Genomic DNA, 26,090 nt, shown 5'->3' on the forward strand with positions numbered 1-26,090 from the left:
ATGTAAATAAATCTACAGCTGAATTAATGCTGTTGTTCCAGTAAAACATGAATATGGCTTTTAAAGCCTATTAACACTTTTGCCTTCTTTCTCTTTTTTGCCATAAAGTCACAGCTGGTTTATGGTGACCCTGTAAGGTTTTCTAGGCAAGAGAGGTTCAGAGGTGGTTTGCCATTGCCTGCCTTCATGTCACACCCCTGGTATTCCTTGGAAGTCTCCCATCCAAATACTAGCCAGAGTCAGGTGTCTTCATTTACTGGGATGGTTTTTAGCAGACTTTTATTATCATTGATTATTACACATGCATAGTTACTATATCTGTATGCTGTTTTAATTTATTGTATATTGTAGTTTAATGCATATTGTAATGTATATTGTAGTTGATTTAATGTATATTGTAGTTGAGAGGTTTTATTATGAGCTGCCTTGAGCCTGATTACAAATTTTAAAAAATAAAACTAGTTTGGGAGATCGTATTATTACAGCATTTAAAACTGAAGAGTTTTAAATTGATACGTTTTGGCTATATTGTTGTACGTGAGACTCTGTTGAGCGAGTATGGAGTTTTATGTATTCCTGTTACTATTATTACTATTATCATGCCAATAAAGGTGACTGAAACTGAAAAATAAAAGAAGTTATCTGACAAAAGTTAAGTCTCATTGATTTCAGGAGGAGAAATCTCATGGAGTGATTTAAGCATGTGTTTAATCCACCCATTTGGATTTCAGTTCTTCATTTGGCTGAATCATGGCCAATATATACCCTAAATAAAATTTGATCTATATATAAGGAGCCTTAACATTCACAAGCTCAGGATGAAACTTATCTAAACTGATTATTGTTCATATTGGTCTCCATGGAGCTCAGCCCAGGTGAAATCCCCATGCATAAGACAAAGCACAGCACACAGAAGCTTGGTTTCTCTAGCAAGCACTATAGCCAACTACAAAGCAGTGTGTCAAGGGGCAGGGATTCAAATGCTTCCTGCTTCCTCTGAGTTCTTTTTGAGCAGAAGAAAGGCTTTTAAAACCAAGGCTTGGGTCCCTCTCCCCCTGTTCCTTTCAAATAGCTCTGTTTTTTCTTTTCTTAAAATTCTTTTTGACTCGACACTTGGGTTTCGGGGGGGGGAGATGATTTCTAAGCACTACAGCCAATTACAAAGTGGCATTTCAAGGGTCAGGGACTCACAAGCTTCTTGTTTTGAGCTTGGAGACTGCTGGTACATAGCTTTGTAAGAAGAAAGTGTGGGTCCAGCGAGCAATGAACCTCAGGTAAAACTCTCGTGCATAAACAACCTAACAAAGTTTTCCAGGGTATAAGATTACCATATTTTTCTCTCCATAAGACGCACCTGACCATAAGATGCACCTAGTTTTTAGAGGAGGAAAACAAGTTTTTAGAGGAGGCTTTAAAGCAGAGTCCCTGGAAGCCAGGCGGGGGGTCTTGAAAGTTCTCCACACTGCCATCCCAGGCAGCGCAGAGCACTTTCAAGACCCCCCCCCGCCCGGCTTCTAGGGACTTCCTGGAAGCCCAGCGGCGGGGGGGGGGGGTCTTTAAACTCCTCCGCGCTGCCTGGGATGGCCAGGCAGCGCAGAGCAGTTTAACCTCCCCCCTGCTTCCCGGTCCCGAGGCTCAGCTGTTGGGTGGGTCCCCGCCCAACAGCTGAGCCTTGGGACTGGGAAGCGCGGGGGGAGGTTAAACTGCTCTGCGCTGCCTGGGCAGGAAGCGCTGAGCAGTTTAAAGACCCACCGCCCCCCTTCCCGGGACACCCGGGAAGGGGGGCGGTGGGGGTTTAAACTGCTCTGTGCTGCCTGCCCAGGCAGCGCAGAGCAATTTAACCTCCGCACCCCCCCTGCGCTTCCCAGTCCCAAGGCTCAGCTGGGAAGGGGGGCGGTGGGTCTTTAAACTGCTCTGCGCTGCCTGCCCAGGCACAGCCACAATAAAAAATGAGTTAAGCACTCCTCTCCATCCCTACTTCCCAGAGTTTCAAAACTACCCTTTTGGCTGCTAATTACTTTTCAAGAACCCGAGATACCTTTTCAAGAACCCGGGATACCAGACATGCTGTATTACATCTAGTTTGGACCGCTAAGGCTATGGAATAACTGTAGTTCTAGCCATGGATTGGCTGCAGAGTTTGGCTGGAACCCGGTAATTAAGTGTCAGGACCAGGGATGACTCACATTGCAAACAGGCAATATTAAGGGTAACCACTGACCTCGATTGCTAAACAGAGTCAGCCCTGGTTAGTATTTGGCTGGGAGACCACCAAGGAAGTCCAGGATTGCAATGCAGAGGCAGGCAATGGCAGACCACCTCTGAAAAAATTTCCCTTGAAAACCCCACGGGGTTGCCATAAGTCAAATGTCACTTAACGGCACCAAAAAAAAAAAAAAAAAACCGGCCAGAGCAGGTAATATGGAGTGAAAAACTCCTGCACTAAGTTTCCAGGTCTGCTTCCAAGATAAAATTCCAAGATAAAATAACCAGTGCTCCCCTTTTCAAAGGTACACTCTGGCAAGGGTGGTATGTCTCAGACTCATGGACTGGCACAGCAAAGGTGAGATGCCAAGAGATGAGGAATGTGTTGTGGAAGACTCATTCTTTTGTTGCCAATATCGTCAAGATACTCGCCTCAGAGATAGGAAGTAATTAAGGACTCTTATTTGAAGAAGCCTCTGTAAAGGAGAATTGGCTCAGTAGCTGCTTCCTGATACCCCCATTAAAAGGGTCCTTGATGTCCCACATCTCTCCTATTGGTCCAGAAGTCTTCAAGTCCATAACCTGAGCCATGACATCCATCTTTTTAAAGAGTATGTTTTGGTTTATGTAAGGTAATCGGAATTAATACTTTCATGTAATAGTGTTTGTCTAAATTTAGTCTTAAGGGTCTTCTTTGTCCTGAAAGAGCTTCAATATGTTCTTTCTATGCCTGATTAAATTTTAAAATATTGCCTACTGATAACATTGGATACATATATTTCGCATAAAATTCATGATTTTTTAAAGTATGTGTACCTATGAAATATTTCTAACTGTATTACAGTTTCTGATTATTTTATGCTAACCTTTAGCAAGTACAAGTACAGTATAATACTGAAATCTTCTTTTATTTTTATTTTTAAAATCTTCCTATATTTTCTTAGTCTGTGTGTTAATTAGAATTTCTGTTTACTTTACATTGGTCCTCTATTATCGTCACATTATTTTTTTCCTACCATTTTTCATTCTCTCGTTTCCCCCAGAGGTTCCCCACAACATGACTGGCACACTGTTAAGACTGGAGAACATTGTTAGACTTCCGGTAAGGCTGCTGACCGAAGCACTCTGTCTCACCGGGCTGTCCCGGCTTGAGACCCAAAAAACGTCTAATTTGGGGGGCTTGACACCCTCCCCCTGATGCCTAAACAGTGGATCGGGACTCAGGATTACTCCTGCTGCCCTTGAAGAGCGGTTGACTCCTGAGCTACTCCGAGAGTGCCTTTTAAGACTCCCGGAGGCTTGGATGTCTGTCCCGCGGGCTTGAGGGGATTGGAATTCACCGCAGACGTTTCTTTAGGCTTAAAGGCTTCGTTCTCCCTTATCCTATACCATCTAAGTAACCAACTTTAAAAGTGAAAGCCTCATCTTCTGAAATCCGAGTGAGTGATAAGAACCCCCTCTGCTTTCCATCTAGAAATCAATTTCATATTAAGACTATGTTAACTGGGGATCCCTCCCCCAAACTTTGGAACTATTGGACTTATGAATATATATGCGGATAATCGGCAGGAGGCTTATTAAATAAACAGCATGCTAGACTAAACAAAGGAGTAACTGAAATGACATACTGACCTCCAATAAAAAGCTGGGAAATCGGAGAAAGAGGAAGTTGCCTTAGACCTTCCTCTTCATAATGGCTGCTGCGGCAAAGAACTCAGACTACATGGCATCATAGAGGTACCAGTCAACAGGCAAAGACAGAGAATACCGGCTGTAAAACCACCACCATAGGACCTGAAGCGCGCTTCCTGGTGTAACAGGTTAATCTGTCCCTCTTTAATAACCATAAAAAGGAAAGGCAGAAGGTCCGCGGTACTTCCTACTTCCTGTCTAAGCCGAGCTAGAGCGTCTCATCTACTCTGTGGTACCCGAAAACTTTTAAATTGATTTTCTCTACCAAATTAAAGACTAAAACAAAAATAAATACAGCGAAACAGCTTGGAGGTTTTAGTTGACATAGCGTGCTGGAAATTTAACTGATTTGAACCTGCCTAAATCTCGATCTTTTTGCTAGCTGTACATGTCGGTATCAAGACCACGATCTGGCTCTTTGCATACTCCTTCAACTTCTAAACCCTCTACAGACATGGCAACGGAAAAGCAAGATAAAAGACCTTATAGACAAACAAACTGATACTTTTACTAAGCAAATGGAACAAATGTCCAAGCAACAAGAAAAACAAATGGAACAGCTTTCTAAACAACAAGAAGTGCAAGTGAGTAAATTGGCTGATATGCTGTCAGGGAAACTGGATATGGTAACTAAAGAAGTACAGGAGATGAAGACGCAAGTTTCATCATTACAAGCTAATATGAAGACAAATGTCAGCCCTTGGCCCACAGAACCAGAAATCACCACAAAGTCAGATAGAGTCCAAACAGATGGCTTTTACTGGTCAAATAGGCATACAGTGCAAACGAATAAAATGACAGCTATGAGAGACTCACTAGCTGGGAGATATTATAAGGCAGGAAAGGCGGGAGATTACACGCACAGGCTGAATACAGTTTCCCAGGAGCTGAGTTCCCAGGCCTAGGTATGCGACCTTGGGGGGCAGACAATACAGCGCAGAGACAGAGGCAATAACGAAACCGAGATAGCAGCCTGACATTCTGCTCCCCTCAAGGCCCCCTCCCAGTTCGCAAGGGGGCTGGCCTATCTGGGTAAGCAATGTGAAAGGCGTCGACGAGGTCGGGGGCGGAGACATCCCGTGCGCGCACCCATTCGTCATAGGCAGGGGGGAAATGTTTCCAACGGACTAAATATTGCAGGTTGCCATGGTGAACACGGGAGTCAAGGATCTTGGAGACTTCGAAGTGTTCCTCCCCCCCCACCATGATGGGTTGCGCAGGAGGTGGGTCCGGATGCCACTGTGGAGAAGCAACATGGGGTTTGAGGAGGCTAATGTGGAAAACAGGATGCACACGCCTCAAGGATTTGGGGAGAGCCAGTTCCACCGTGACAGGGTTTATGACCCGGGTGATGGGGAAAGGGCCAATGTATTTAGCACTGAGCTTATGGCACGGTTGGGTGGAACGGAGATTTGTGGTGGAAAGGTAAACCAAAGCACCCACTTGCAGATCACCCCCGGGGGAGCGATGTTTGTCAGCTTGCGCTTTGTATTTACGTTTGGCCCGGTCGAGGTTGCTAACGAGCCAGGGCCAAGTGGTACGGAGGGCGCGTGCCCAGGAGGCAATGTCGGGGTTCCCCTCCCCCTCTACACCATCTGCAGGAGCGATGGGACTGAAATCTTGTCCATACACAGCAAAAAATGGGCTAAAACCTGTGGATTGATGCATGGCATTATTGTAGGCATATTCTGCTAAAGGTAACAGTTCCACCCAGTTATCCTGGTGGTAGTTAACATAACAGCGTAAATAACATTCAAGTACAGCATTGACACGTTCAGTTTGACCATCGGTTTGAGGATGGTATGCACTAGACAACCCTTGTTCCACTCCCACCAACTTGAGGAAAGCTTTCCAAAACTTAGAAACGAAACCACTTCCGCGGTCACAAATTATCTTACGCGGAAACGAATGTAAGCGAAAGATATGCGTCACGAAGAGGCGGGCCAGTTTCTGAGCAGAGGGGATCCCTGCGCATGGAATCAAATGTATTTGCTTAGAAAACAAATCAGTAACAACCCACAACACAGTTTTACCCCCACTGAGAGGGAGATCAGTCATGAAGTCCATAGCAATCACTTCCCAAGGTTTGCTGGGCGTTTCAAGAGGTTGTAGCAGTCCCGGGGTTTTTCCCTGCGATCGTTTCGCAGCGGCACAAACGGGACAGCTGCGGATGAAGGAGTCAATGTCGGAACGCATTCCCCCCCACCAGAACTGTCTGCGCAATAAGTGGAGGGTTTTCAGAAACCCAAAGTGCCCAGCTGTTTTGGCTCCATGAGCTAAATGTAAAACGTCCTTTCGGAGAGCTTTGGGTACATACAATTTCGAGTCCTTGTACCAGGAGCCTCCTTGTTCCAAAACACCAGGAGGTAGGGTATGAGCGGTGTGTTCTAAAAGGCACTGGTCCCGAAGGACAGTTAAAAAGGACTCGGAGATGGGGATTTTGGAGGGGGCCCCCCCGTCGGCCATGGAGATCTTAGAAACAGTTATGGGGTTAGTGCTTACGTGCGGCGGCGCGCAGACTGTAGGCGGCTGGGCGGTCGGAGGGGTAGGAAGGGCGGGAACTCCGGTTTGTTGCGGTGGCGGCTGGGCAGTCGGTTGGGCTGGCGGAGCTTGTACGTTGGGTAAGGTGTGCTGATGCTGGGATCGAGTTTGCACAGCCAGCATAGGTAGAGCCCCACGTTGCATAGGGGTGAACAGAGAGTTGGTGGGTCTTTCGAGTTTTACCGGATATTGTGGTAAACGGGAGAGGGCATCCGCGAGAACGTTCTGCTTCCCAGGGACGTGCTTCAGGGTGAAACGGAACTGCGCAAAGAACTCCGCCCACCGTTGTTGTTTCGCCGATAGCTTATGGGACCCCGTGAGGGCAGCTAGATTTTTGTGATCGGTCCAAACCTCAAAGGGGACTTTAGACCCTTCCAAGAATTGTCGCCATAGAGTCAGTGCATGATGAACTGCTGAGGCCTCTTTCTCCCAGATGGGCCAGTTTAATTGAGCGTGCGCAAAATTTTTTCAAAAGTAAGCGCAAGGGTGAAGAAGACCATCCGGTCCTTGCTGGAGGAGAGCCCCTCCCATGGCTACATCGGAAGCATCGACTTGCACAATGAACATTTGATTTGGGTCTGGGTGCTGTAGCACCGGCTCCGAAGTGAAGAGGCGTTTGAGGGCCAGAAAGGCGGCTTGGCATTGCTCAGTCCATAGGATTTTTGCGGAGGGCAAGGCAGCCGAGCTTACTTTTCCCTTAGTTTTCAGTAGGTCCGTAATGGGTAGAGCCACCTGGGCGAAGTTAGGGATGAATCCTCGATAGAAGTTTGCAAATCCCAGAAATTGCTGTACTTGCTTCCGGTTGGTGGGGGGAGTCCAATCGAGGACGGCTTGGACTTTGGCGGGGTCCATGCGAAGACCTTGGTGGGAGATGATGTATCCCAAAAACGTGAGTTTGCTTTGGTGAAATTCGCACTTAGCTAGTTTTGCGAAAAGTTGATGGTTACGCAGGCGTTGCAGAACTTCCCTGACCAGAGCCACATGCTCGTCCATAGTTTTCGAATAAATGAGAATGTCATCTAAGTAGACCACCACCCCACGATATAGAAGGTCATGTAGGATTTCATTGATGAGTTGCATGAAGACCCCCGGGGCCCCTTTTAATCCGAACGGCATCACAAGGAATTCATACATTCCGAAACAGCTAGAGAAGGCAGTGAGGTGCTCATCCCCTTCGCGGATACGGACTCGGTAGTAAGCTTCCACCAAGTCTAATTTAGAGAACACACGGCCTTCCTGTAATTGTCCCAAAATATCGGATATTAATGGGATAGGATAGGCGTTGGTCTGGGTAACCGCATTGAGCTTTCTGAAGTCAATGCACAGGCGAAGGTCGCCCTCTTTTTTCCGGACGAAAAACGCGGGGGCCGAGTTTGGGGCATTCGAAGGGCGAATGAACCCTCTGGCGAGGTTTTTGTCCAAAAAGTCCCGGAGGACAGTGCGCTCGGAAGCGCTCATAGGGTAAATCTTACTCTTGGTTAATGTGCAGTCCTTTACCACTTCAATCGCACAGTCTGAGGCCCGGTGGGGGGGTAAGGCATCACATTCCCTAAGGTCGAAGACATCTTCAAAGTCCCGGTATACAGCGGGTAGAGCCGGTGGTGTTGGGACAGTAGAGGTTAATGCTGGAACGGGCGGATATAGCAGAGCAAAGTTTTGCCGATGCTGGTCGCAGGTGGGACTAGTGAAGGAGATAGTGTTTGTTTCCCAATCAATACTGGGACTATGTCCTTTAATCCAGTTAATTCCCAAGACCACTTCAAATCGGATAGGGGCTATAGTGAAGTCTATTTGTTCCCAGTGGGAACCAATTCCCATTGCCACCCCTATGGTGCGGTGATCAACTGGACCCCCCTGGAAATGGCTTCCGTCCATTTGGGCAAATTGGACGGGGGCGGGTAAAGCCTCAGAGTCGGCTCTGAGTGCAGCAAAAGTGGTTTCGCTTATGAGAGTGCGACAGCAACCGGAGTCAATTAGTGCTTTGACGGGGATTTGTGGGCCACCGTTAAGTTGTTGTAAAACTGCATCTACGTAGACGGTGGAGTCCACTTCTTTGATTTTGGTAGGAGCATTCGGTTTGATAGGAAGATCCTGAGAGGTCTGTGGAGACGCTCCATTCACCACAGACCGGAGCCGTTTTTTGACAAGTCGAGGGGAGATTCCAGGTTTAAGGCTGGAGAAATCCAAGGATTTTCCTCATCCGAAGAGGGAAAGTCGTCCCCCAATGGGGCACTTGTAATCCGAGACCCGGCGGGGTCGTTGGTAGTAGGCAGGGAGGCTGGGTCCCCGGCATGGAGTGCAGAGGGTGTGGGTCTTCCCGGAGCTGCGCTGCGGGTGGCCGCGGTGCCTCTGCGTGGTGGACGACCTCGGGCGCGGGTTGTCGTGCTGGGACGAAATAATTCCTGGCGGCGTAGGCAAACGGCTGCAAAGTGGCCCATTTCTCCGCAAGTAAGACAGGCACCCCTCTGAAATCGGGCTTCACGTTCCTGGGGCGGACGTGGGGGATTTCGTGGGACGAGCAGTGGTGCCTTGGGTTGAGGCTTTTGGGTGCCTTTTTCCTTGTGCTTTTGACGGACGAGAGAGATAAAGCGTCGGCGGCTTTCCACTTCCTCGGCTAATAGGATCCAGTCTTCGAGGGTATCGGGATCGCCTCGCATGTAAGACCAGTTCAGAATGTCAGGATGCAAGGCTTCCCTGAAATGATGGATCAGGGTGGTCTCGGGCCAACCTACAATTTTACTTGCCAGTCGTTGAAATTCATCGGCAAATTCTCGAACTGTAGCAGAGCCTTGTTTTAATTGTAAGAGTTCCGTTTTGGCTCTTTCCCCCAGGAAGGGGTCCTCAAACCTCCTTCTCAGGGCAGTCATGAAGTTGTTGAGGGAACGAATAGCACGAGAGCGGGTGTCAAATTGGAGGACCATCCAGTCAGCCGCTTTACCTGTCAGAAGGGAAGCTACGTAACGCACCCGGCTATCTTCCGTGGGGAAAAGTTGTCCTTGTTCTCGCATATAACTGTCCACTTGATGCAAGAAACAAGGCAAAGTCTCGAGAGATCCGTCATACGTAGTCCTCAATTTGAGTTGCTTCCAAGGGCCGGGCGCAGGTTGACCCGGTTGCACGGGTGGTCCGGGTGGAGGAGCAACAGGAGCTCCAGGAGGCAAGGGTGGAGCAGGCACATTAGCGGGTGGTTGCACGGGTGGTCCGGGCGGAGGAGCAACAGGAGCTCCAGGAGGCAAGGGTGGAGCAGGCACATTAGCGGGTGGCTGTACGGGTACCCCCTGACCCGGTATCGGAACGGGCTGTCTCTGAGCTATCAGGGTTTGTTGTAATTGCCTGTTCTCTTGAAGCATAAGTTCCATTACTTCCTGGAGTTGATCAACACGGTCGGAGAGCTCCCGATTCTGGGCTCGTAAGAGATGAACCTCCTCACTCGGGCCACCAGTAAGATGAGGCTTACTGGTCCGGAAGCTTGTGGCCCATTGAGAGCTATCCCCATATAAATCCTCGTCTTCAGACTCTCCTGAGTCTCGACGTCGGTCAGCCAAACGGCGTGCGCGTTGGGTCGCGCGCGACGGGACAAACGCCGGGGAAAAAGACAGACCCGATAGCCCTAGTACATTGTCCTTGGGGCGCGTGTCCATGTTCGCCAGATTCCTAATCCTTGCTGCAGCCGCCCTGGCTGCTTCCGCAGCCTCTCTCTCTCTTGCGACCTTAGCCGCTTCGGCGGCTTGCTGATCCGCAAGAACTTTGGCGTTCTCAAGTCTTAGGGCAGTCTCTGCCGTAATGCGCGGCAAAAGTTCTGTCTCCAGGAGTGTGAGTAGGGGGTCGGGTTCCCCGCCCAGCAGAGGTTGTACTCGAACCGCCAGTGCGGGTGCCTCGGCTCCAAAAGTCGAGGTCAAAACTTGAGCCAAGGTGGCTACTGGGGTGTCCTTTGTACATTCCACAAGGAGAAGAGCGGTGCTAATAGCGACTCGCTTGGCCTCAGCCTGACAGCTGGCTGCATCCGGGATCAGGGAAAAACCCTCCGGCGGGGCTCCCGCCATGGTAGAAAGAGTTTCTCGAGAAATAAGATTATCCAAAAGTCCAGTTAATATTTGTAAATCCTCAGTCGCCAATCGGGCATCGTCCAGTAATTGATCCAAGTCCTGAAGATCTAGACGAGCATCAGTATCCTCCGACGTTAACATCCAGAGACGTCCTTTAAGAGATTGCCACTGTTCCTGTACCAGTCCCCTCAAGCGGCAAACCTCTCGGGTCGTCCGGAAAAGTTCAGCGATTAAGTCTTGTAACAGAGTAGGATCCTCAGAGAAGGGCTCCAGGGTGTAGATCACCTGGAGAGCTGCACAGCTCCCATCCAAGTGGCAGGCGAACCCCCCTGGGCTCCAGCCTGGCTAGTAGAATGGTGAAGAGAAGAGATAGCTGTCATAATGTCAGCCCTTGGCCCACAGAACCAGAAATCACCACAAAGTCAGATAGAGTCCAAACAGATGGCTTTTACTGGTCAAATAGGCATACAGTGCAAACGAATAAAATGACAGCTATGAGAGACTCACTAGCTGGGAGATATTATAAGGCAGGAAAGGCGGGAGATTACACGCACAGGCTGAATACAGTTTCCCAGGAGCTGAGTTCCCAGGCCTAGGTATGCGACCTTGGGGGGCAGACAATACAGCGCAGAGACAGAGGCAATAACGAAACCGAGATAGCAGCCTGACAACAATGGACACATCAGTTAAGAAAATAACAGAAGACTACAAGGAAATCAAGAAAAAAGTGGATAACCATGACAAACAATTTGAAAAAGTGCAACAAGATGACAATACAAAGGATCAATTGGCAATGATGGATTTAAAAGCCAGAGAACCAAACCTGCATCTGCGCAATTTATCTGAGGACTATAATCAAACAAGAGAATCTTTGGTGAAGTCAATAGCTGACCTATTCCACATAGCTGAGGAAGAATTGGATCATGCAATTAATAGAATCTACAGGATACATTTGCCTCCCAATTTGAAAAGAGCCAAGGCAAGAGACGTTATAATTTCCTTTTATGATGTTAAGATGAAAGACGTTATGATGCAACAACACTATAAAGAACCTATCGTCTTGGGAGGAAATGCATTGATATTACTTAAGGATATACCAAGACATTTGATGACCAAAAGGACTATTTTTAAAGTCTTTACTTCAACCTTAAGGAAAAGTGGAATAAGATATAGATGGCTGTTGCCACAAGGATTAGCATTCACCTACAAAGAGGTAAAATACACAGTCACTACAATGGATGATGTGGGCAAATTTATGAGAAAATACAAGAAAGATCTCACAGGCGTAACCTCAGACCATGAAGAAGATGAGGACTCAATTAAAGGCGCTACAGGTGGACATTAATTATTAGGTTGTCATGGCTAAAGTTATCTCTTGGAATGTAAACGGATTAAATGAAAAAGTGAAAAGAGGACGGATTTTTAAACTCCTACAAAAACAAAAATATTCTCTGATTTGTTTACAAAAAAACCACATTTGTAGAAAAGATAAAAAATATTTGGAAAGGACTTCCTTGGGTCAAAGTTTTATTTCTTCTTCGAAAACAAAAACTAAAGGATTAGTTATCTATATACAGGTTTCATTTGTTCCAGAACTCATTTACAAAGATGAAGAAGGCAGAATACTGGTGATTTCTGCCAAAATTTTTGGCCAAAAACTTTAATGAATGTAAAGCTCAATTTTATAAACAACTCCATGATATCCTGTTACAGCATGCAGACAAACAAATAATATTAATGGGGGATTTTAATGGAGTTGTAAATGGTGTGATTGATAAAAAGACAAAAGCTATAGCTGAAAAATGAAGGATGTCTTCCTAAATCATTTTTTCAAATGGTGGATGAGTTACAAATTCAGGACATATGAAGAACAAGAAACACTTCTTCTAAGGAATATACGTTTTATTCCGCAAGGTATGGATCACACTCCCGTGTTAACATGATTTGGGCAAGTAAATCAATATTTACACAGCTACGTAAAATACATGTAGTTCCTAGAACATTTTCTGATCACAATCCGGTCTCTTTCGAATGGAATAACATGGATGGAGACTAAATGATAGACTCTTAAGAGCTGAAGATATAAAAGTAGAATTACATAAACTCATTAAAGACTATTTTGAGATTAATATCAATGGATAAACTAGTTTAAATATGATATGGGATACTTTCAAGGTTGTGCTGAGAGGATTTATGATTCAGAAACATACTGCGTGGAGGAAAAAACAATTACAACAAACAAATGACATACTTTGGGAATTACAAAACTTAGAACAACAACTTATTTTGGAGTTTGACGAAGATCAAAAGAAAAATATTCAGTTAAAGATTAAGATGGCTAAACATCAACTAAACCTGGTAGTCATGGAAGAAATGAATAAAAATATTAAATATGCCAAACAGAGATACTTTGAACATGCTAATCGACCAGGTAAATTGGCCATCTTAGAGACTCCACACAGAAGAAGATAATCAGCAAAATACAGTCGACTAAGGGACCGGTTTACACTACAATAGATATTCAGAAAGAATTTGTTTCTTTTTACACTAAACTATCAAAAAGATATGATTTCAGAAAAAAAGATGACTCAGTATTTGAAATCAGTAAACATCAATGGGTTGACCTCTGAACAACAAAATGTGTTGGATGCACCTATAACTACAAACTGGAAGATGCAATAACTAAACACAAAATTGATAAAATCCCTGGCCCAGATGGAATGGTTTCTTGGGATTTCATGAAAAAGGTATTAGAAAAAATGAACTTTGGTATAAGATTTAGAACTGGTATTGAAGCTATTTATAATAAAAAGCTAAAATATTGGTTAATGAATCTATGTCTGAAAACTGCAAAATTCAAAAAGGAACTAGACAAGGATGCCCACTTTCTCCCCTGCATTTTACTTTAACCTTGGAAACATTGTGTTGTAAAATAAGAGAATCGGAAGAAATTCAAGGTCTTAAAGTAAAGAAGCATGAATTTAAAAGAGCATTTGCAGATGACATGTTAATTATATTGGATAATCCGAATCAATCTATTTCTAAACTGCTGGAGATATTGAAACAATATGGAGAAGTCTCGGGTTTTAAGCTCAATCAAGAAAAAACTCAAGTATTATTTAAAAATTTAACAAAAGAAGAACAAACTGCATTCGCAAACACTTCAGAATGGGAGAAAACTAACAAAGTAAAATACTTAGGTATATAGATTACAAACAAAAGTAAAGATTTAATATTTAACAACTATGTTAAACTATGGGAACAGGTGAAGAAGGAAATGATAACGTGGTCCAATAAAAATATTTCCTTTCTGGGTCGCATCTCAGTAACTCAAATGAACATTTTACCAAGGCTGTTGTTTTTGTTTCAGAATTTGCCTATAATCACACAGAAAAAGTACAGTGATGTCTGGAGGAAAGACCTATTGAACTTTATTTGGCAAGGTAAAAAACCTAGAATTGCCTATAAATACCTAGTGGACTCTAAAGAAAGAGGAGGATTTGCCTTACCACATTTTCAACTGTATGCGGAAGCTTCAGCTATGGTATGGCTAAAGGATTGGATACAAATAACAAATACGAGACTATTGGATTTAGAAGGTTTTGACAACAGATTTGGGTGGCATGGTTATTTGTGCTATGATAAACTTAAGAATCACTCAACTTTCCAACATCATATTGTTAAATCTTCTATTATAAAAATATGGTTAAGATACAAGCACCTTTTGGAGACTAGAACACCTTTATGGATTTCGACTCAAGAAATGTTAACATTGCAACCACTACGATCTTCCTCCTTTATAACTTATCAGGATATTTTGTTATGGGATGGTAATTGAGTAGCCCTAAAAGAATATGAAGAACTGAAGGATCATTTGACTTGGCTTCAATATTATCAAATAAAATCTGTATTTGCTCAAGACATGAAAATAGGTTTTACAAAAGATAAATCACTATTGCAACGGACATTATTAGATACAGATGACCATTTAATTTCCAAGATGTATAAAATACTATTGATGATTTATACAGAACAAGATCAAATTAAACCTACGTTGATAACATGGGCACAGATATTAGGGCATAATATACCATTGAATAGATGGGGAAAGTTGTGGTCTAAGGATATGCAGCTTTTGCTTTCACAATCATTAAGGGAAAACATTTATAAGATGATATATAGATGGTATTTGACTCCAAAAAATTAGCAAAAATTAATGGAACTATGTTGTCAAAATGTTGGAAATGTCAAAGTGAAGTTGGTTCCTTTCACCATATTTGGTGGGCATGTGAAAAAGCAAAAAACTTTTGGGATATGATTTATAACGAACTTAGATTGATTTTACAGCATAACATCCCTAAAACACCGGAAATGATGTTGCTAAGTATTGTACCAGATACTATAATAACTCAGAGATCTTTTTTAGTATATGCCACCACAGCAGCAAGATTGGTATATGCAGCAAAATGGAAAATGTCCGGAGTACCGGACAAGATGGACTGGATAAATAAAATGATGGAACTAGCAGAAATGGCTAAATTGACAGCATTAATAAATCAAAAGGACAACGGGGGATTTGTGGGGGAATGGGAGGCATGGAGAATGTACTGTGGAAATAAATTTAACTTAGCAAATATCCAAGGATTTGAATTAATTTGAATGCACAGGTTTATATAAGCGTGTTATTATTAGTTTTTAAACGTTGAAGTATATGATATAATCCCAGGATAAAGAATGATTTAAATTAGAAAATATATGCAAAGGGAAGTACTAAGAGTATAAACGGATAGAGGAGGATGGTGGGGAAGTAAAAAAAATGTTTTTTTTTGGTATTGATTAAATTAGTAATGTTTATATTTTTTTAATCAATATATACATATTGTTTTGATATTATTAAAAATAATAAAAAAATATTTTAAAAAAAGACTGGAGAACATTGTTGATAAAGTGATGCCTCGTGCCAAGGAAATACCATTCTCAAATTCACTGGAGTGTATTTTCATCGTACAATATTGGTGGAACAGTATAACACCAATGCATCTGAAATCTTCTGTGTATTAATATGAGATTGGTATTTCCAGCTTTATTGATCTTTGTAGTAGAGATTAAAAACAAGTACTGGACTGCCTCTTTAATCTATTTGGCAAATTCTAATTAGTTGTATAATGAAAGAGCACCCTTAAAAGTTTGTAAGAATTATTTGCATGTTAATCTAAAATTTGAGAGTGCCAAAATTGTATTAGCTTTAAGCAGTAAGTATGGAATTTAAGATTGGGCATCATGGATTAGATCAAATTTGAGCATGTTTGGCTGTGACAACTTGTGAAAGAAGGGGACGCATTTCTGGACTGCAGGCTGTTTCTGAACAAGTCTAATATATGTGAAGTATTTAACTATATCTCTGGCATTCAGAGCATTTTGAACTGAATTTGCATAATTACATTTAAAAAAAACCTACCAATATTGGTCTAGAAATAAAGCATTATTATTCCTTCTGTATCTTCCCTGTAGGATGGGTCTTTGGGCAACATTGATGACCTGGCTCAGCAATATGCAGATTATTATAATACTTGCTTTACTGATGTATGTGAGAGAATGGAAGAATTACGCAAACGGAGAGTTTCCCAAGACCTTGATGTGGTAAGTGGATAATGCATTTCCATATTAATTCTAAGATCCCATAAATATTGTCTTGGATCTAGGACTACATATTCAAGATCAGTCTTGCATTTCATTTTTATCAAGAGACATATAATTTATAAAAGTACCTTTGTAAATTTTAACAGTCTTCCCATTAAATGCTCTTGTGGAGTGGTAGGAAAAAATGTTTACGTTAGCTTAGCCCAAGCTGAATGTGTGAATTAAAGAATAGTTGAAAGCATATTAAATTACTGTTGTCCAAGGGTTATCTGTCTGCTTCATACACAAATGTTTATTTGTGTATTTATTTATTGGCTTAGGTTTAGGTGTTTAGCAGCTTCCATAAACACCCTCCTCTTGCTTCTGATAAACCACCAGTTTGGTCTCGCCAACCTGAAATAAATGTGGAGTGCTGTAACCAGTCCAGTATTACTGTACTGATTGTCTAAACTGCTATCTTGTAATGATCGGGTAATGACACTTGTTATACTTTCAAATTATGAGTTCTTTGGCAGGATCTAAAAATAGCTGAATTTATATGTCTGGGCAGCTGGGGCTGCTTATGTTAGAACAGGAGAGGGGAGAACAGGCTAAATTAATTAAATTACAGGCAGACTTTCCCCAGAGGAATAGCTAGAGGGCTTAAATTCCCAAGAACCAAATCAGCTAATGAAAAATATACATGTAATAACTCGGCAGAAAGGCAGTGTTGTTCAGTGGCAAAACAAAAATATATTAGCCAAGGTGGAAGTTTGAAATCAACCCAGCTTAATTTTTTGGGTATTTCCTAGTGTGGGTGGTGCAAAGAGTTAGCATTATTTCTCTGCTTATCAAAGTAATAGTGCTGGTTAATGTGCTCTTTTGAATGCCCCCCCAGGGATAGAGCTCACAGCAAGTGTTAACTCTTCTAATTGAATGTGTTAATTATTCTGTGTGGCTAAGGAAGAGACTGCACCATTGTTGTGAGTCATGGGGTTTACGACAGACATTTAATTGTTCTTGGAGTCACTGAGCTACTTGTTATTATCTGGTTATACAAATTTACTTTCAGAAATTGACACAATATAAAATGCCAGATATGTGTACACTGGTCTGGCTTTTAGCACATCCTGGACAAACTCCCCACAAAGCAGCAAGAATACTGTTAAAACCTTAGGTACAAACACATAGCTGATATCTTCATAGGGAAAACTCTGTCTGTGTAGATAAGAGAAACTTGTGAATTGGGAGTATACACAAACATAGAATCCTAAGGATGGAAGAAGGCCTAGCTCAGCATTCTGTACTAAAACGGGACCCTCTGTGCTCTATCTACACTGCCCCTAAATTATGTGTAATGTTCCATTGGTCAATATGATGCTGCAAACATTGTGTCAGGTCCTGGCAGGGTTGGCGCATAGCATGTGTTAAAATCCTCTGTATATTACAGAGGTTTTGGGGGCATGCTGTCAATTCATATAGCAATCCTGCCAGCCAACAACTGAACCTCTCTTTCTCTTCTTTAGGTCTGGGATGAAAGCAACACTCCCTATGTAAGTTCACAAGGGAAGTGGTGCTGCCCAGGCCAAAAGCATGTGTGAAAGAGACTTGTATATTGCTTCTGATGGCAGTTGCCAGTTCCTGCACAAAGTGTAAATGCATCCCAATAAGGGCTTTAGTGAAGTCTTGAAGAGGCACAATGTCATTCCATACAGGGTGTATACTAGGTAAGAAATGAATTTCAAGTCTCTTATGTACTACTTTTAGCCTGGGTGGTTCTTTGTGAGTTTGCCTATAATTTTGGAATTCTCTGATTGGTCCTTGTAGTGAGCATGGAAAAAACAGAAAACTCCTTGTGAAGCTCACACGTTAGTGAGCTCCTGCTTTCTCTATCTCCTTGTGACATTCAGAACATACATTTCTGTCATTGCTGTCCATTTTTGTAGGAAGATATTGTTATTACCAGAGTCCCACCCACCATCTGTTCTAATGCCAAAATATAGACAAAATTAGGATTTGGCAGGAAATACACAATTTGATCCATTTAAAAGCAGAAGATGATTGTGAGGGTAGTTTATTCTTTTTGTTAATTGTGGTATGAGGATGAGTAAAACAAATCTAGACCAGCAATGGTCTGATAATGATATGGCTCAGCCTTGTAACTGTTCTACAAATTTTCAAATCAATACATGCTCAGATTTTATTGAATCCATGATGTCCACCTATCACATACCACGAACAACACTCACAGTACTTCTAGAATTGATATTACAATCTGTATGCTTTGTAAAGCTATTTTCTTCTGCATTCAAAATTTGCAATTCTGTTGCTCATTTCAAATTTATTAATCTTTCCAGATTTAATAAATTAGTAAAATAGTATCAAGCAAAATTATGACTATGGAACAATTTGACAGTGGAATCCTAAACAAGAGTTAGACTACTCTAAGGCTATTGGCTTTAGTGGCCAGAAGGTTGTAACAGTTTAGGATTGCACTGTAAATTTCCCAAGGAAAATCTTATAAACAGGAATGTTAAATGACTGATGTAAACCACCTGAAGTTTGTAGAGATCAGAACCTATTTCACTATCATCTGGAATGAATGGAGTGAACTGCAGTTCTGTCTATTTCTGTGATACTGTTTTATCCTCAAACTGCAGTATACTGGCTAGTCCTCCTGATAATGACTGACAGTAATGAAATCTTGTGACTAACCCTCGGGAATTTTGGAAGGCAGCTCCTGGCAACTTCTGTGCCAGTTAACGAAGCATGGGTTTATGGCTTGAGAACTCCCTTTCATTTAGACAGATGAATTTGGTTCTTTTCATTACACATTTGAGCAAGGTGGTCTAGAAGAAACCATGTGAATTGAATTAGTTCACATCAAAGGTGCAGAGCTATGAGTTAAAAGAGATGTGAGCAAATGCAAGTCAGACCTGCAGCTGATTTGATAGCTTATCCTTGGGAGAAGAAAATGGGAGAAGTGGTAAGGGGAGAAATGGCAAATTTGGGCATATTTCAATCTCCTAAGTGTATTATGTATTGAACTTTTTAATTGATAGTTCATGGCAGTCTGTGCCTCTTATTACTAACAAAGTTTTGGAAACAGGATGGAAACTTATGGTTGGGCCTTATAGCTGTGTCAATGGGAAGGGGCTTGTGCAAGAGGATCTTTGCAGTCCCCTACGTGTTTTGAAAGTTGGGAAATTAGCTATGCCCCAGGGCTGCAGATTGGAGGGAGTATTGGTAAAATACTTTGCTGTTCTGCTTGACCCCCTCCTCTCTGTAGCACTTTGTGCCATGGTGCATTTTGCTTATGAGATTTTCCCAACCTGTGTAGAGTGCTTTTGGAATGTGTGCATAGGGGGCTGCTGGGGGAAGGATTTTTCGCACAAGGTCCTTCTATTTACTCAACCATAGGACTCCACCCATTATTGAAATTCTAAATCTCTGGTAATGCAGTTCTTTTAAATAGGACAATGATGGACTTGGGCATTTAGATATGGCTCCCAAGGGAAAAAATGTAAAGTTAGTATCTATACCTTGCTCAGGACTCAGTTCCTGACCCTGGTTGTTAGGGCTCACCTTTCCTTACCCTAATACTTTGACACAAGACTTGTCACAAAAATGTGTTAAAATGAGGGCTAATTTTAGTTGGTTGTATAAACACAAATGCAGAGTGTGAGCTGTCCCAGTAATATGCTGATTGATACATATTTGTGCCTAAAGGTGAAGTACCCTGTGTAAGCAATGGGTCATTATTGACCCATGGGGTGATGTCACATCACAGCATTTACTAGGCAGACGATGTTTACAGGGTGGTTTGCCATTTCCTTTCCCAGTCATCTACACTTTACCCCCAGCAAGCTGGGTACTCATTTTACCGACCTTGGAAGGATGGAAGGCTGACAGCCCATTCCTGACCTCCAAGGATGAAAGTCCTTAGGAAGCCAAAAAGAGCCTGCGCGGGTGTTGGGGCCCCCTGTGCCAGCGCTCAGGTGACTTACGCCATGCAGAGTGGCCCCAGCACCGCTGGGGATGCCCAGATGCCGGTCTACAGGTGCTGCTGCAGCAGCACCACCCAGGGACGCCAGCTGGGCCTTCCGCCAGCATCCCACCGATGCAAAGGCCCGTGCTGGCATCCCAGGGGGCATGCCCGGGGTGTGCTGGGCCGGAGCTTCCTGTCCCCTTTCGCTAAGCACACCGGCAGGGAGAATGGTGTTGCTGCGCCTGCTTTTTTGCAGGCGCAGCCTCACTATTCTCAATGGGGCAAAATGCCCCATTTAAAATTTTAAAAGGCGGTAAAAGGCTTTTTAAAGCCTTTCAGCAGCTGGGAAACAGGTTTGGAGGTGCCACGTCTGTTCCTCGGCCACTCCCTCTCAGGCCGCCAAAAGGTAAGGAATGCATTGTGAGTCAACTTTGAGCTGGCTACCTGAAACTGACTTCCGTTGGGATTTAACTCAGGTCGTGAGCAGAGCTTTGACTGAAGTACTGCGCTTACCACTCTGGGTCACAGGGCTCCCTGTATGAAATTGCAGCAAACAAATTGTGCAAACATAAATTTGTGGTTAACTTGTTCAGTATAAATCTTGGCTTTAAAAGATGCTCAGTTAAAAAAAAATCAGAAGCAGTACGTTGGAGTCTGTCATTGTTTTGTGTTTGTGAGCTATTGTTTTTGTAGAATTCTGATTCTGCAAGGTAGCCATCAGATATTGCTACTGCTCCTTGACAGCCCATACTGTATTAGGGCTGTTTTGTGGCAGTAGCATAAATTACCCTCTGAAGTTTCACCAACAGAATTTTATTTATAGCCTAAGTGGACAGAAATATGACCTCTGCAGTATCTTTTTTACTGTAATCAGTGATTTCAAAGTTTTTGCTCGTTTTAAAAAAATTAGTTAAAAAAACTAATTTTGATAGCTGGAATTTTGTTTAATATGCTGGACTCTGAAGCAGTTTAGTGTTTGAGGCCTGCATTTTCAAATATTTGGGTTGTTCTGTGCTATTTGCAGTGTTTTGGTAAGAACCATCACATTCACAATAAGCAGTGAATGGCTGGGCTGAGCTTGAAATGGGATGAGTTGCTAATGGAGTTGAACTGGATATCTGTTTAAAATTATTTTGGGGCCCTGACAACTGTTGAGATGACACCTTGTTAGCAATCTTACCTGTCTCCTGAGATTGGAGTTGTTTTGGTGCTCTTAACTGCCCAAAAGAAAAAGTGTGTACTGATTTCTGTGGAGCAGTGAACAGCAAACACAGCTGTGAAAGAGCAAACTGTGTTGTGTTGTCTCATCCACCAATAGCCAAACTGTATCCGATTCTGTAATGTTTGTTGCAGTTTACAGATGCATGAGGCTGAGGCTCCACAGCATGGGAGTTAGATATAGTTTGTGACAGTTGAGAATTTAGCACCAAGGTTAATGGCTTCTAGATGAAATCTGAACATAATTGTTACCCTTAATGCTTATGGGTTTAAGCATACAGATTACACAGCTAGCAAATAATCCTTTTAGGATAAGTTGTAATGACATAATCAGAAATAGTGACATTGCACTGGTGTTACAAATTGATATAGCGGTTTGAAGTCAGGCATAGTGTTATATGTGGTCTGTTCTAGATGCTGGTCATTTTTAAAATATATAATATATAACGGAACACTAAAATCTCTACAGGAAAGGTACTTTTATACTCTTGACTGTGCCTAAGGACATTTACAGTATATGCTGAGATTCAAAACAGAGCTGGGAGGTTGCTGTGCTTTAGGATGTGTCGTTCTGAGGTCATGAGCACTGACACTGCTGCCAAATTAATTGTCTCAAAGATGGAATTAATATTCCACTTGCAGTTTTCTTTCATGGGAATTGGTCTGGAATTAAGGACAGGCCTCTTTAAGATATTTATACACCTCCTTCCCTTTGCTGTCATTGTTATGTTGCAGATGAGGTTTACACTAAATCTAGTCTTGTTACTATTTCAGCATATTCAGCTGGTTGAATGACCAGTGTAGGTGACATCCACAAATTAATTTTGCCTGTTGGGACCTTTTTAGAAAAGGAGAAAAATAAATATTTTAAATAAATCAAAATAAATTTAACACCTGGAGGCCTTAGCTGTAGTAATTTGGTCAGTATATTTTTAAATATGAACAATGGCAGTCCTTTCAAGCATTCTAAAGGTAAAACTTGTTTCTTTCCACATTGCTGATTAGCTAATTTAGTAGTACATCATATAACCGTTGTCTTTGATTCAGTGGATTTGCCTACATATTTTCTCATACCAATAGGGTAACCGGCCTTATCGTGAGCAAACAGAAATATTTTTTGCCTGCCTCAACCATCTCATTTAATGTTTGGTATAAAACCTGAATCCAAATTCAGGGTTGGATCCAAATTTATATGTACAGAGTATGGCTTATAAGAGCTTCTTGCAATTTTCTGCCTTCTTTCTCTAGCCACTTGTGCATCTGAAAGTTGGAAGATCCTTGGAAACAGAATGGGATATGGCACGGAAGGGCTGCCATGTGTAGAAGGAATCAGTGGAATTTGTCCCCTCAGCTACTGCATGAGCTCCTGTTCTGTTCACAGAAGAGATTGTACAGGAATAGGAAGGCAGTTCCTGCTGATTCCCCCAACTCAGTTTACCCACATTTGTCTATCCTGTGCTGTTCCTAATGGTCCCCTGGTCTTCAATAGTAGCTTTTTGGGAAGCACAGGGGGATGAAGAAAGAAAAGTGGCAAAAGTCCCTTTCGTGAAATGTGAATACAACCTAAAGAGAACCCTGTGCCAGTCCACATGCTTAAGAAGGCATGTAGACCAACCACCAAGATGGTATTTGTGTGTACATACACATACCTACTGGTATTTCAGGTGGTCTGCTTTCAGTATCTGCACATAACAAAGAAGCCCAAAACATGTTAAGCTGTCCCTGCAGCTCCATTCAGTAATCAACATGGTTTAATGTAGCAAAAATAAAATTGTAACTGAATAAAATGAGGAGTTGACTTCTCCAAGCAGTCGGCTATATCTAAAAATGGACACAATAGAATTATTGTCGAAGGCTTTCACAGTCAGAGTTCATCGGTTCCTGTAGGTTATCCGGCCTGTGTGACCATGGTCTTGGTATTTTCTTTCCTGACGTTTCACCAGCAGCTGTGACAGGTATCTTCAGAGGAGTAACACTGAAGGACAGTGTCTCTCAGTGTCAAGTGTGTTGGAAGAGTAATATATATAGTCAGAAGGGGGCTGGGTTTGAGCTGAGTCATTGTCCTGCAAAAGTATCAAAGGTAATGTGCTAATCATTGTCCTGTAAGTATCAAGATAATGTGCTAATGAGGGTGTGGTATGTTAATGTGGAACCATTGTATCCTGAAGTGATCTGTTAACATGTGGAATCCAAAGCTAATCTGCATGGCTATTGTGGACTGTAGTCTTTGTTAGTCTGGAGTTTTTCAGGACAGGAAGCCAAGCCTTATTCATTCTTAAACTCTCTTCTTTTCTGTTAAAGTTGTGCTGATGTTTATGAATTTCAATGGCTTCGCTGTGCAATCTGACAAAATAGTTGGTAGAATTGTCCAGTATTTCAGTGTTTTGGAATAAGACCCTGTGTCCTGTTTGGGTCAGTCCATGTTCAGCCACTGCTGATTTCTCAGGTTGGCCAAGTCTGCAGTATCTTTCATGTTCTTTTATTCTTGATTGTATGCTGCGTTGTGTGGTCCTTACGTAAACTTGTCCACAACTGCAAGGTATATGATATACTCCTGCAGAGGTGAGGGGGTCTCTTTTGTCTTTTGCTGATCGTAGCATCTATTGTATTTTCTTGATAGGTTTAAACACTGTAGGTTATGTTTTTTCAAAGGTTTCTCCATCCTATCAGTGACTCCTTTAATAAATGGCAAGAACACCTTTCCTATGGGAGACTGTTTTTCCTGAGTTTTCTGATTTTTGTTTGGTTTAATGGCCTTTCTGATTTCATTTCTGGAATAGCCGTTCGCTAGCAGTGCGTGATTTAGATGATTAATTTCTTCCTTGAGAAACTGTGGTTCACAGATACGTCTTGCACAGTCTATTAATGTTTTGACTATTCCTCTTTTCTGTCGGGGGTGGTAGTTGGAGTTTTTGTGTAAGTAGCAATCTGTGTGAGTTGGTTTCCGGTAGACCTTGTGACCTAATTGTTTTACGGATGACAAGGGCATCAAGAAATGGGAGTTTACCCTCAATTTCTTTTTCCATGGTAAACTGAATGTTTGGATGGATATTATTGAGATGGTTTAGAAAGTCCCTTAATTCTACCAACTATTTTGTCAGATTGCACAGAGAAGCCATTGAATTTTATAAACATCAGCTTTAACAACTTTAACAGAAAAGAAGAGAGTTTAAGAATGAATAAGGCTTGGCTTCCTGTCCTGAAAAACTCCAGACTAACAAAGACTACAGTCCACAATAGCCATGCAGATTAGCTTTGGATTCCACATGTTAACAGATCACTTCAGGATACAATGGTTCCACATTAACATACCACACCCTCATTAGCACATTATCTTGATACTTACAGGACAATGATTAGCACATTACCTTTGATACTTTTGCAGGACAATGACTCAGCTCAAACCCAGCCCCCTTCTGACTATATATATTACTCTTCCAACGCACTTGACACTGAGAGACACTGTCCTTCAGTGTTACTCCTCTGAAGATGGCTGTCACAGCTGCTGGCAAAACGTCAGGAAAGAAAATACCAAGACCACGGTCACACAGCCCGAATAACCTACAAGAACCAATTTTCTAGAATTGTATTACGTGGTAGAAGGGAAAAATATTTTAAAATGTTAATGATATTATTGATTTTATGTCATATGATAATTTTTAGAGTAATATGACATATTTTATCCAACTGCTTCTTTTGCTAGTACAGTGATCACCAGTGCGGTGCCCACCCATGGGTTTCCATTTGCTTCTTCTCCAAAACAAAGATGGAATCATGGCTTTCTTCCACCTCGTTGGAACAGGAGAACTCAGAAACAATTGACTTTGTAGGAGGAAGATGCTTGGCTTACAACTTAATGACATTTTGTGATCTGCCCCAGTACCCCATAGTAGCCATTTTCTGACTGTTGTCAGCCCTCCATGGCAGCCATTTTGAGTGGTGCCCATTCCCTGTCTACAGAATTTTAAAATTACCTACTGGCTGATCAAGATGGGAGAGCTTGTGTTAATATATAAGGTCCCCTTTTGCAGATGAGAAGTCTGATATCTTGATACGTGTATTATGGTTTCCTACATTATATTTCCCCGTACCATCAGGCATGGCATAACTATAGAATTCACCTATCGTTTCAAAATGCTTCATGAAAGAAACCTTGGTTTTTAATGGTGACACTTTTAGAATCAGCTTTGGAAAATTTCAAGATAATTTAAAAAAATGCTTACATTTTCCCAATTCTTTGGCATTAACATTTTATTTGAAATAAATAAATACATAAATAAAACATGTATCCATGTTTTCCTCTGAATTATTCTCCTGATAATTTAGTCAGTATATCTATGGTAAGGCTGTAGATCAAAATGTTAATCTGAGCAGTCCCACACCTTGCTTATGCTTGGAGCTATTTTTGAGGTGTTTGATGAGTTTCCAGTCCAGTCATCCTTGAAGAAGAATGAGGTTTGATAGAAATGCACAAAGATCATCTGTAGTTATAGACTTTGGGACCATGAAGGAAGCATATGGGTCATAATCAAGTGCAGGTTCCAAAGTGGATTCAAAACACACCATGAAATATTTGTGAACATCTGGATATATTTTGGGTTATGGTTTTGAAATGCAGAAGTATGTGATTTTCCCCAAATCTCCCTTAAACAGAGGACAGTTGGTTTACAACTGAAAATTCAAAGAGATCTAATGTTCCCCATCCCCTTCATAATGTAAGTCATGGCACCACAGAACGTATAGCCCCTTGGTATCTTTCACATCATTTTGTTTTTTAGCAT

The 26,090-nt window shown here is 42.2% G+C and overlaps 1 protein-coding gene across 4 annotated transcripts in view; it reads left to right on the top strand.

The window, feature by feature from the left end:
* The window catches only part of SASH1 (SAM and SH3 domain containing 1), a 183,812-nt gene that overhangs the window by 37,213 nt on the left and 120,509 nt on the right, over nt 1–26,090 (top strand). For all 4 annotated transcript variants that reach the window (XM_056853052.1, XM_056853053.1, XM_056853054.1 and 1 more), the window contains exon 2: nt 15,996–16,124. In XM_056853052.1, the coding sequence (XP_056709030.1) occupies nt 15,996–16,124 (129 nt within the window). The remainder of the gene's footprint in view (nt 1–15,995; nt 16,125–26,090) is intronic.

The sequence above is a fragment of the Euleptes europaea genome, chromosome 7, assembly GCF_029931775.1.
Source record: "Euleptes europaea isolate rEulEur1 chromosome 7, rEulEur1.hap1, whole genome shotgun sequence".
Lineage (NCBI taxonomy): Eukaryota > Metazoa > Chordata > Lepidosauria > Squamata > Sphaerodactylidae > Euleptes > Euleptes europaea.